General features: G+C 31.9%; 1 protein-coding gene across 1 annotated transcript in view; it reads right to left on the bottom strand.

The window, feature by feature from the left end:
- szt2 (SZT2 subunit of KICSTOR complex) overlaps positions 1–13,290 on the bottom strand; it is a 110,674-nt gene that overhangs the window by 61,629 nt on the left and 35,755 nt on the right. Inside the window, 11 exon segments of the mRNA XM_051111345.1 lie at positions 1,397–1,481; positions 2,945–3,109; positions 3,573–3,691; positions 6,028–6,115; positions 6,417–6,531; positions 8,489–8,591; positions 8,686–8,838; positions 10,567–10,687; positions 10,828–10,936; positions 12,725–12,863; positions 12,951–13,025. Of these exon segments, the coding sequence (XP_050967302.1) occupies positions 1,397–1,481; positions 2,945–3,109; positions 3,573–3,691; positions 6,028–6,115; positions 6,417–6,531; positions 8,489–8,591; positions 8,686–8,838; positions 10,567–10,687; positions 10,828–10,936; positions 12,725–12,863; positions 12,951–13,025 (1,272 nt within the window).

Below are 13,290 nucleotides of genomic sequence, written 5' to 3'. Positions count from 1 at the left end.
GGCATTTTTCTAACTTTATTAAATGTATGTCATCTTTTATGTCCAATAAAAAAAATGTCTGTTTTAAAATGTCTAATGAAAGCAACAGAATAAGAACAAGTAGAATAAGAAGAATAAGTTACTAATCAAATGAAATCAGTGTTAACCAAATTAATTTGAACTGCAGAGGTGGCACAGAAGAACACAAAAGTGGCTATAAGTGCTCAGGAGTGGCATGAGTGCAATTAATTTCATAAGTTCATGTTGAGATTAATGTTTTAAATATAAAAATTTGAACATAAAAATATTAAATTATTTAAATAACTAAAAAGATACTTTAAAATGAAACTAAAACTGCCAGTAGGTGGTGGAAAGTCACTGATTTTATTGTGGAACCATTCATTCATTTGATTCGTTCGAACGACTGTCTTTATGAATGGGTAACTGATTCATTGACTCATTAGATTTGTTTAAAAATGCACGTTCATTCATAAACGAAACAACACTGTGTTTGAAAGGAGATGTGCAGCGGCTCAGCTGTGACTTAGTTTCAAACTATTTTCAAAAAAAAAAAAAAAAAAAAAAAAAAAAAAAAAAATCAGGCAATACTGTTTTAGTCAGTGTAATGGTCGCACTCTAGAGCCCTGATATAATGATACACAGATTCAGGTGATTTTATAAGACGTAGTTTGATCATTATCTTCTTAGTTGTTTAAAAGATTAAGGCAGTTATCAAAGTTTGATAAAATGTTGTTTAATTGTCTAATAAAAGATTATTTTTACATGATTTGTTACATTTAATTACCCTTTTGTAGAGTTTGAGCCCTTTACATAAAACATTGCACAGTAAAATTACTAAGTAACTCCCCCTGTAGAGACCAGCTATTAACCATGTTCGATGTCATGACTAAATTTTTCATAAAAATGATCAACATTTGTGTCCTAAATATTTCATTTATAGTGCCTCTCCTACCTTTAACCATTGCTTAATACCCCTTAGCACCTCTATTAACAATTAAACCTACCTATTAGATCCAGCAACAATTACTTTAAAAACATAGATAAATAAAACTATGAATAAGATAGTGAAACTGTAACAGTAGATGTATGATTAGGTCATTTGATCAAACAGAAATGTGCTGCGCTTTTTAATCAGGGTGAAACGATACAACACTGACCAGTCAGCAAATCTAGCGAGATGGAGAGAAACGACCAACACGTACTGATGGAAGAATAAAATAAAACTCACTAAATAATTTCTGGAATGTAAACAAGCAAAGTGTGTATAATTCAGGAGCTCAGGAGTGAGATTTAGAAGCATGTAAATGAGTGAAATACAAATCAAAACTCAGAAAACGAGAAGCGGATGATGTTTCCCTGCTGAGTTAGGAGAATATAAGAATACATGTCTCTTTACCTTTGCCTCCTGTGCCCTGACCTCCAGGTTTATTGTACAGGTAGATGTCATGATCAGGCAGCTCACTGCTCAAATGGAAGTAATGCTAAGAGAGAACAAACAAACAAAGAAATCAGATTTTTTGGGAGAATAATCACGTACAGTATGTATTTTATATCAAAATGCACAACATATTGATTTTTCATTGGTACTGGTCTGACTGGGATGACACTGGGGAAAAAAAGACCTTTTTTTTCCCCAATTCAAACAGTAAACTCTTTATCTGTGCAGGTTCCAAAGGCTAACAAGGCAGATAAGCTGTGGCTATAAATCACCTGTTCACAATTTTTCCAGAAAACCACCATGATTATAGTGCACTTTAAATTCTAATCACATACTGGCTTCCAAAAAAGGGACATTTAAGTGACAACAGAAATGCAATGAAGTGTGTGTTTATGTCTTTTCTCCCAGTGCAGTAGTGCATTATGGGAGCTCTCTAAATGAACTCTCAGTGACCTGTTAAACCGAAGTGCACAACAGCATAAAAGTATAAACGCATTTGCAGAGCCCCGCTGTGGTCACGCTTTATCTGCGGTGTTTCGCTTCACGCTCACATGGAGGTATAAATGGCTCATTGCAGAACAATTTGTTTCATTTTCTGAACATCTGCGTAATCACCAACATGGGCAAATTTGCAGCAATAGCCAACAATATATTGTATGCGTCAAAATGACTGATTTTTTTTTTTTTATGCCAAAAATCATTAGGATATTAAGTAAAGAGCATGTTCCATGAAAATATTTTGAAAATTTCCTACCGTAAATATATCAAAACTTAATTTTTGATTAGTAATATGCATTGCTAAAATCTTCATTTGGACAACTTTAAAGATGATTTTCACAGTATTTAGATTTTTTTGCTCCCTCAGAAACCAGATTTTCAAATAGTTGTATATTGTCAAAATATTGTCCTATCCTAACAAACTATACATCAATGGGAAACTTATTTATTCATTATTTAGATTCTGATATTCAGCTTTTGATGTATATATATATTTTTATAATATTATAATATATTATTATTTAATAATTTTTTTTTTTACACATACATACATATATATTATTATATACATGATATATTATATTATATACATAAATATATTATTAACTATTAATAATGATTACTAATATATTTATTATATACATTTTTATTTTAATTTTGAAATGCACTGAATAATAATTTACAATAAATAATTTATTATTACTATTATTATAATTATTAATATTTTATAATAAAAACTGTGACTATTTGTTAATATTTTAATAATTTACTCTACCTCAGTGCAATATTTGTTCACAAAGGCTTAAAATAATTCTTATTTTATTTTGCTTGCTGTGATTTTGCAGTATATGAACTGTATTTTCATTTAAAACATTAACAACGCATAAATTTGTATAGATTTTTTTTTTTTTTAAAATAAATCTACAGCAGTGCTTCTCTGATTTAAAGATGTGACCATCTCTATGAACCAAACGCACTGGGAATGCGTCTGTCTGTCTCGGTGGATACCTTAAAGTGGTGCTCCATGTTGCTGTCGGTGTATTTGGGGATGTGGAGGAAGATGAGGAGGTTCTGACGGAGGTAGTGAGCCACCGCCTGGATCCATGGCACACAGTACTGAGGCAGACAGAACTCCATCACCTCTGTCGCCGGAGAGCCGGGAGGCTGAATGAACTGAGACAAAGAGGAAAATAATTATGTGTAATAATCAAAAATTATCGGCACAGTTTATTATCCAACCCTTAATTCATCTCAGACGACACCCTGCTGAAGAAACAGAGAAAAACAGTGACCGCACTTTCAGTGGCTTTGGTTCTAAAAAATATTTCAGCAGTATTTCCAAAAATCTTCAATGAAGACTTCTAAACCTACTTGCTCTGAGATGAATCACAACATTACAAGCTTTGAATCAAAGCAAAAAGTATTTAAAAATCAGAAAAAAAGATACCAGATATCACACAGCTTCAGAAGACCTGAAATACAGCACGTGTTGTATTTTACGATACTTTAATGTCTATCTCTGCATAGGGTGGACTAATATAATTCATCTGCTGAATCTGTTCTGAACAACCTGCGGTGAAGAGCAAGTCTGTCACAGACCGAAGATGGTCAAAAAAAAAAGCAATAGAGAAATCACCTCCACATCTGCAGGTGTCAGTTTGCAGTTCCTGACCAGCATGACCGTAATAATGTCCAGGGTGGCCTCGTCCAGACGCTTCCTCAAAACCTTCACCAATTCATCAGTGATCTCTGGACCTGTTCATCACACAATATCATATCTCACTTAAAAATGTGTCACAATATGGAAATACAACGGTTCACAGATTGGAAGTCGTTTCATAGTGACTTTAGCTTTACAAATTAAATCTCCCGAGCAGGTGCTGAAATTCCTCAGAGCTGCTCGCTAAACCCAGAAACGTCCCAACCAATTATAAACGCACATTTAAAAACAAACTGATGAAACTGGAAAAGATTTCCCTGGCTACACTTTGGGAGTGAAGTAATACATTTACAGGAAAATAAATGACTCATGGTCCTGATAAAAGCAGAATGAATGCAGAGCAACAGCGCCTCCTGTTAGCAGCTGATGATACTGCAGGTGATGCTTTAGCGTCCTGAGAGTATGAAAACTAAAAATCAATGGTGTTGTTTGTTGGTGGTTGGAAAAAAAGGTAAATTTTTCATGAAACATACACTCATCCAAATTCAGCCAAAACAGCTTACTGCATTTACTGTTCAGAGATCATAAAAAATATGTGTAAAAAAAGGACATTTTGCATTTGTTTGCACATATTTTTGTGATCTGAGCAATAAATGCAATAAGCCTTTAAAATTTGGATGAGTGCGGATCTCCTTCACTTTTCACGCACCTTATATTTGCATCTACTGGACTGCTGCTTTGCTTACAAAGTTTGAGTTTGCCTAATATGTGTGTGTGTACTGTGTGTAATTATTATGTATAAATACAAACACATTAATTTATATATTTAAGAAATATTTACAACTATATGCATTTATTATAACACGTATTTATTATATACACGTCACGTCCTTTCCCCTTATAAGTTTAATATAATTTGTATTATATATAAATAAAAACATTTTGCAAATAAATAACATATTTCTCTTAAATATATACATTAATTTGTGTGTATTTATAGGCAAACTCAAACCTTTATTTTTTATGCGATTAATCGTTTGACAGCCCTGATATATTATTATATACATACATATATACACACAGCTGATAAAAAAATATTAATAATTAATAAATAAATATTTCATTTATATACATATTTAAATAGTAAAAAAAAATCAAATATGTAAAAAATATAAGATAAAATTATAACAAATAATATTTAAAAATAAAATAGAACAAAAATTATATAAAAAATAAAAACAAAAACAAAAAAGAATCAAATTATATAATAATTATATAAATTAAATAAGTAAATACAAATAATAACAACAATAATAATAATAATAATAACAATATTAATAATAATAATAGTAAATTAAAAAAAAAAAATAAAATAGGCTTTTGGCTTTTCCCGATTATGGGTAGCCACAGCTGAACATCCGTCTCCATTTTGCCCTGTCCTCAAATTTTCCTAATATTGTAAAATGTGCAAAATAGTCATAATAAAGAATGAGCCATTCTTGCTTTCCTTCTCCGCTATTTTTTAATTGTTTGTTATTTAAAAATACATTAGACAAATGTCTTTGGTCAGTGTGCCGCATATTGCTCCTTTTTCAACATATCGCACAATCAGCGATGCATATTTAAGAAGATGTGTAAACGTTAAACCATTTCAACTTCTAAAAACACATCTTAAAGGTGCTGTATGTAATTTTTTGACTGTACTAAAGCATAAAAATACCCATCATGTTTGCAGATATTTAGGAAACATACTTGTTTCTCCAAAAATAATGCTACAACCAGTTATTTCACTTTGAATTACGCGTTGTGTCTAAATGTCTGTTTTTGTTTTGGTCCATGTGACCAAATTTGCCAATTTACCCAATAGTATTTGACACCCTGGGTTGCCAGGTTGCAGAAAACCAAGCGTACTACAGCCATGGAATCCAGCAAATAAACTGGATTAGAGATCACAGATTCTTAACAGCCTTGGCATCCATCAAAAAAGCTCTATGAAATATTAAAACACGGATAAATCAACTCATCTACTTACAGTGTAAGGCTCATCATCTTCCATTGCCAATTGCGATTATTCCTGTTGCATGACCTAAACGTGGCAACCCGCACACGCTCTGAGTCTGAGGAGGATGCGGCAGGGAAACATCCTTCTGCCATAATTTCAATGTGGACTGCAGTTCCCATTTCAACCCTTTAGCTGTCAAAATTACAAACTGCACCTTTCAGATCCCTGTGCTCTTTTATATTGAGTTGGGCTCCATCCAGCTGTTTACAAATGCAAGAATGCAGCCAAACTGGATGGTTCCTTAGTCATTTTGCTTACAGTAAGTGTGGATGGTGTAGCGGTGTAACATCCCTCACAAAAACCAACACACATTCATTTTTTGTTTTGTCATAATACTGTGAGTGACATTTATCCATCCCTCTCTCTTACCTGCGGTCCCCACGCCATGCACCTGCAGCAAAATGTGTTTGTCCACCAGTCCAACCGGCCTTGAGCCTTCCAGAGACGAGCGTGATCCCTGTGAACATGATACATGTGATCACACACTTACATACAACATAACACACATCACATCGGGCTCACGGGAGCACGTTCTACGCCTGCTTTTCAGGCTATAAACACATAATTGCTCACATCTCCCATTTCTATAGCTCGTCCCGTCAGGATGATGCTCATAAACGACGTAAACACAAGGACAAGTCAGTGCTTTGTGAGCGGCAGGTAAATCAGTCACTCTGGAAGGCGATCTGAGCCCTAATGGCTCCTGAGGGCTCTGGTTTCCTAAAGCGTAATGAGAAGTGACAGTATGTGAATGTTACCGCGAGGTCCTCGGAGCCCAGGGGCTCCTGGCTGCGGGCCAGACCGACAGAGCGTGACACGTGCACGTTTCCATCCAAATCGCTGTACTTCCCTGCCTGAGACGTCTCGGAGAGTCTGTGGAGATGGATAGATGGGACAACGAGGTCAACAACATGAAATGAATTCAAATACATTCTAGTGATCACCAGTGAGACTGGAAGAGAGAAGCTACAGATGGAGAAATTAAAGAGATATTATAGGGGCAGACAGATATGGCAACACATTTTTTGCTTTCAAGTCTTTCTTAGTGACCTACATGTAAAATATTTATATTAAATGCATTATATTTTTTTATATTAAAAATTGAATATACACAAATGTATACATACAAAATGTAAATAGATTAAATAGAAAAAAAATATACATACAAAATACAAAAAATAGATACAAATATAAAAATAATAATAATAATAATAATAATAAAACAAAATGTATATATATATTGTGTGTAACATGTTTTAGTCACTACATAATTTTCATATATTCCATGCATGTTGTTTCTGATTTTTCTATTCTTCTTCTTCTTTTTCTTCTTCCTATTCTTATAATTCTTAAGCATAGCCACAGCTGAACATCTGTTTCTGTTTTTCTCTGTTCTCCAAATTCTATTCTATTCTAAAATGTGCAAAATAGTCATAATAAAAAAAATGAGTCACACTTGCTTTCGTTCTCTGCTATTTTTTCAACTGTTTGTTATTTAAAAACGCATTAGATGGATGTCTTTGGTCTGTGTTTGCCGCTTTTTTAACATGATGCAACATGACTGACACATATTTAAGAAGCTGTGTACAGTTTAAACTATCTCAACTTCTAAAAACGCATCTTAAAAGTGATGTACGTACTTTGACTGAATTAAAGCATAAAAATAGCGATATTTAGAATGACAGATATTTAGGAAACATCCTAAATTCACATACTTCAGGAACTAAACTAAGTCTCTATTAAGAGAACAAGATCTTTTTAAATGAGATGACAGAATTAATTTGGCAATCAGAGCTTGATTTATCTGGCACAAAACAATGAGGATTGGGTGATAATGCAATGAATTAAGTAATAAACGAATATGAATTTTTTTTATTTTTTATTATAAATAAATTAATACTTTTATTTAGCATTAAACTGAATAAAAATGACATTTATATTTATATATCATTTTTTAATACATATATATATATATATAATATAATATACTATATCATATCATTTTTAATAATTAATAATTATAATAATAATAATAAAAAAGCCAAAATAATACAGAATAAGTAGATATGACTTGATTTAATCAATCTTTCTCACTTTCTTTCTCTGTTACTTTTTTAAATTGTTGGTCAATTTAAAAATATGTTAGATGGATGTCTTTGGTTCTTGTGCTGCGTCTTTTGCTTTTTATTTTATTGCACCATGAGCGATATATATTTGAAAAGCTGTTTAATATTTATACAGTTAAAAATGCATCATGGCTTCCACAAAAATATGAAGCAGCACAACTGTTTTCAACAATGTTAATAATCAGAAATGTTTATAGAGCAGCAAATCAGCATATTAGAATGATTCATTATTAGAAGGATCATATAACACTAAAGTCTGGCGTAATGATGCTGAAAATTCAGCTTTGCATCACAGCAACAAAATTACATTTTAACACAGATCTGCATAAAAAAACAGTTATTTTAAATTGTAATAATATTTACATTTTTTCTCTCCATTTTTGATCAAACAAAAGCAGCCTTGGGTGAGCAGAAAAGGCGTCTTTCAAAAATCTTACCAGCTCCAAACTTTTGAACGGTAGTGTAAATTAACATTCGCATTTATATTAATGCATTTGGAAATGGTTTTTATTCAAAGCGGCTTACTTTCTACTCAAATTAAACATGCTATAAGTTCATGCACTCCCTGGGAATTGAACCCACAACCTTGGTGTTGGAAGCAAGATGCTCTCGTGTTTACTCCGCTCCTCAGATACCAGCATCACCCACTGAAAAGCTCATGTAGGTCAATAACTAATATGAAAAAAAGCAAGGTTCTGACTCACCGGAGGTAGAACACAGATTTGGTGGTGCGCTCTTGATAAACAAACATGTTTTTGCGGTTCACCACACAGAATGCGTTTAGAACAGAACGCAGAGCCTGGATAGCTGAAAGAATCAGAGAAAACAAATCATCTTTAGATACAAGCTTATCAGTTTTCCATAAAAAGCCACCTGATTGGTCCGCTGTGGTGTCACTCACCCCTAGACACGCCCATGTTGGGCCCCATTTTGAGGCGCGGGTGTATATAAATAACGGTGCTCCAGACCACGTCACAGGCGAAGTAACCCGGGATGAACTGCATGGTGGCGGCAAGGTAGTCCCGCGGCTGATAGCTCTCGTCTGCATTGTAGTCTGGGGTGGAAAAAAGGTACATTAATGGGGATGAGACTTTCATTTTACAAATTTCATAACAAAAGGGAGATTAGCAGGATTAGCTGAACTCAACAGGCTGCTGAGTACCTCAAGTTGTACAATACAAATGAAGCATTTGAGCGTTCATCTCTGTGGTCGACCGGATCCAATTCATTTGCACAGTCTGAGGCAGAGCGATAGGCCATATGAGGACATTAGTGCGGTAATTCACGCTAAACAGCAGTTATAAAATTGTAGTCAATGAGGCGAGTGCTCAGACTCGTATTGCCGTCTCATTATCGCTACCCTTGAATTGACCTTCCCGATGGGCTTTTGTGTGAGAGTCTGTTTGTTTGCATTAGTGGAGATTGTGGTGCATTTTACAGCAGTTTCATAAGGCGTTATTAAATCTGTACTGCATATCAAAGTGCAACAATATCAGCAGATTTCATTTAAACAAAGCTTTACGCATGCTTTGGGTCTGGGTGAGCACAGGGCTGCACAATTTATTCAAATAAAAAAAACCGAAATCAAGATACGGCTTTGTGTTGTTATCGCAGGGGCTGCAATTTAATTATATACACTGCAAAAATTACTTTCTTACTTTGCATTTTCATCTTATTTTCCAGTACAAATATCTAAACATTCTTAAATCAAGAGACATTTAGTTAACATAAGATATTAAGTATTGTTTTCTGTATCAAAATAAAGCAAGTTTATGCTTAAAACAAGAAAAAAAAGGCAATGGGATCAGAAATCCATCTGATTTACATTTATTGTTTTTTTTTTTTTTATATATATATATATATATATATATTTTCTTGTTTTACGCATAAAACTCAATTTTGACACATTTTTCAGAATGCAAAACTTAACATCTTGTTTTATACTGTGTCTTGAATTAAGAATGTTTATATTTTAATGCAATGTTAATATTAATATAAAAACATTTTTTTTGGAGTGTAAATATATGCGCTGCAAGTGTTTGGGTTTTGGGTCAACAAGTTTTGAGATATGCATACTTATAACCGCCTAAAATAATTTCCTTATTTTTAAACATTAAACGATCAAGTTTTTAAGACAGCAATATATTTTGTAATTTTACAGTTTCAAAAAAATTATTTTACTAATATTTGTCATAAATATATATATTTTTTATTTTTCAATAAAACATTACAATAGTAATATTTATTATTTTGTTTATTTTATTTAATAATGTTATATATTTGCTATTATTGTTATTATTATTATTATTATTATTATTATTGTAAGGGATTTTATAGTAATACTGATACATTTGTACAATTTTTTTGCCCAGCCTGTTTTTTAGATACAAATAAAATAAAATATGCGATTAAAAAATTTCGCAATGACTTGGGCATGAGCATGGATCGTAACAAAAATAGTGAAAAAGATACATTTATATTAATATTATTATATATGTATTTTTTATTTGCACTGCATTTCATTTATTTATTTTCTCATTTTGCATGCCAAACTATTTGTTGCACTAAACCTTAAGGGTTTTATATATTTTTGAACAGTATGGGTCACTATCTTCTCTCAATTTTTTTTTTTTTTTTTCATCACACATTTGGAATCTTTTGGGATAAAAGACTCCAAATGTGTAATGAAATTAAATTAAATATAAATTATATATATTTTTAATAAAAAACATAAATCGGCGCTTCTTTGGCATGCATATGGCTGTGGCATTGGGCACTGTACCATCAGAGTTGGTCATCCTGGGCCGGTAGAGCGACTCGTGCTTCCAGATATCCTCTTCACTCTCAGCCACCAGGAGAGAGTGACACACACGACTATCATGCAGGTCCTGCAGCAGGAGGCGCTGTGGAGAAAGTCAAAGGAGGTTAAAGAGTAAAAAAGTGGAAAACAGTGCTAAGAATCTGATATAGTGTGTTTTTCTGCCCAGAATGAGCTACAAAGTGGACCAGACTTGATACTAATAGTGCAAAGGCTGTTCTTTACCTGGTTGACTATTCGGCACATTTCTCCAATCCTCCTCACCACTAACTGATGAAGACGCAAGTATTCTGGGATCTCCTCCTCTTCCTCCTCTTTCTCTTTGTTAAAACTCCTGCCAACACAATACTCAGGATTCAAAACAGTACAAAGTGTTTTAACATTCTCAGCTGGAAAATACAAAACTCGGTTTTGTTTGCATGTCTGCGGAAAAGCATTTGCAATTTATGCACTACAAACAGATATGCTGCTCATTTGTATGCTTCATATATTTACAACACAACTGAACACAAAAACTCATTTATAGGCATAAAACTTAGACAACAAAACTAGAGGCATATTTGACACTTTCCATGAATAAGAACTGAACACCTTCCATAAATTACAGGGGAAAATGTTGTTTTTTTCTTATGATAATTTTGTTAACAGCTTTGAAGTCAACAATAAAAGCTGGAAAATAGGAGATTATTTATTTATTTATTTATATTTTGCCCTAATTTTTTATAATAATAATAATATACATTTTTAAAATAATTAATGTAATATTATATGATAATATTATGATACAGTTAAAAAGTAATTGAATAAATAAAATTCAAATAGCATTAAATAATTAATAAATTGCATAATAATTAAAAACAAACAGTTTTTGATCATTATCATGTTTTTGATCAAAAATAATTTTGAATTATACATATATGGTGTACATGTATGTAATAACAAATAAAATAAAAAAAAAAAAAAAGTACAATTATTATTTTTTATGAAATAAAATTATGTTATACCACTAATATTTAATCTAAATAATATTTAAAAAAATATATATATATATATATATATATATATATATATTTAGAAAAATAATTTTATAATTTTATAGTTTTTTTTAGTTTATGTTAATGATATTGTTGTTATTGTAAAGGATTTTATAGTAATACTGATACATAATCAGTAATTTTTGGGCCAGTCTGCTTTTTTTTTTTTTTGCATTTTAAAAATTGGGAATCACAATTTTATTAGATAATAATTCAATTAAATAACTACAATAAAAAAAAAAAAAAAAATGCAATTTCATATATAGTAATATGTAAATAAATGTACAAATGATGCACTAAAATAATGTTAAATTATATTAAATAAGTAAAATATCTAAATAATATAAAAATATTTTCTAATAATGATATCTAAATAAATTAGAAAATGCTTTAAAATGATATGACATTATATTAAATCAATTAAAAATATCCAAAAAATAAAAATGACATCTAAATAAAAAGAAAGCACTAAAATGCTATAACATTATATTAAATAAATCACAACATTAAAATCTATAGTTAGAAAATTATGAGATCTGCTAGGGATTATATTTAACAGTGTTATTACATTATCAGAGTTTTAAAAGTTCTTATCTGACAATCTAATATTAACTGACACCAATAAATTACATTTATCATTTGTGACCACAAAACCAGACTCATAAGTCCCACAGGTATATTTGTAGCAATAACCAACAATACATTGAATGGGTTAAAATTATTTTTCTTTCTGATGCCAAAAATCATTAGGATATTAAGTAAAGATCATGTTCCATGAAGATATTTTGTAAATTTCCTACTGTAAATATATCAGAACTTCATTTTGATTACTAATATGCATTGCTAAGAACTTCATTTGGACAACTTTAAAGGTTTGACTTTTTTTTGCACCCTCAGATTCCAGATTTTCAAATAATTGTATCTCCCAAATATCACTCCTCACCAAACATGTCAACAAACTATGAGATGTGATGTTAATCCAGCCTTTTAAAGGTCTCCCACCCAATTCTTTAACTTGCTGATTTATGCTTGCATTTGGCGCTTTCTAATGTGAATTTCGTAACCTGAGTGCATCTCTGCAGCAGTACCTGGCGTGAGAGAAAACCTCCACTCTGTCCTGATGAATTCGGATGATGAGCCAGAAATCAGGCATGAGCGGCGTCTGTCTCTCCTGCTCATTCATAGTGGGTCCGTCACACTCAGAATCACTGCTGCCGCCATCATAACCTGAAACACACACCGCAGAGAGCAGGAGGAGCATGAGGACTGATGACTGTGATGTTTTAGCATGCTGCGTGTTGTGTGAAATCTCACCCAGCATGTCTGAGTCCAGGCTGCCCTGACTGGAGACGACGCTCTGAACTCGACTGGGCCGCAGTTTCCCGCTGCCTGAAAGCAACAGGAATCAAAGCCGCTTGGAGTAAATAGTATAAACTTTAAAAATAAAGAAACCAAAAAATAAAATAAAATAAAATAAAAAATAAAATAAATAAATAAAAAATTAATTAATAAAAATTAATTAATTAAAATAAAATAAAATAAAATAAAATAAAATAAAATAAAATGTGTGTGGAAGCCACAATAATCCAAACTTTGTTTTACAAACAAAATTGTGCTTTTTTAATTCTCATTAGAATGCAGGACTTTTTGCCTA

The sequence above is a fragment of the Labeo rohita genome, chromosome 6 (assembly GCF_022985175.1).
Source record: "Labeo rohita strain BAU-BD-2019 chromosome 6, IGBB_LRoh.1.0, whole genome shotgun sequence".
Taxonomy (NCBI): domain Eukaryota; kingdom Metazoa; phylum Chordata; class Actinopteri; order Cypriniformes; family Cyprinidae; genus Labeo; species Labeo rohita.
The sequence above is the reverse complement of the archived record's forward strand: the minus strand, read 5'-3'. Positions and strand labels throughout refer to the sequence as shown.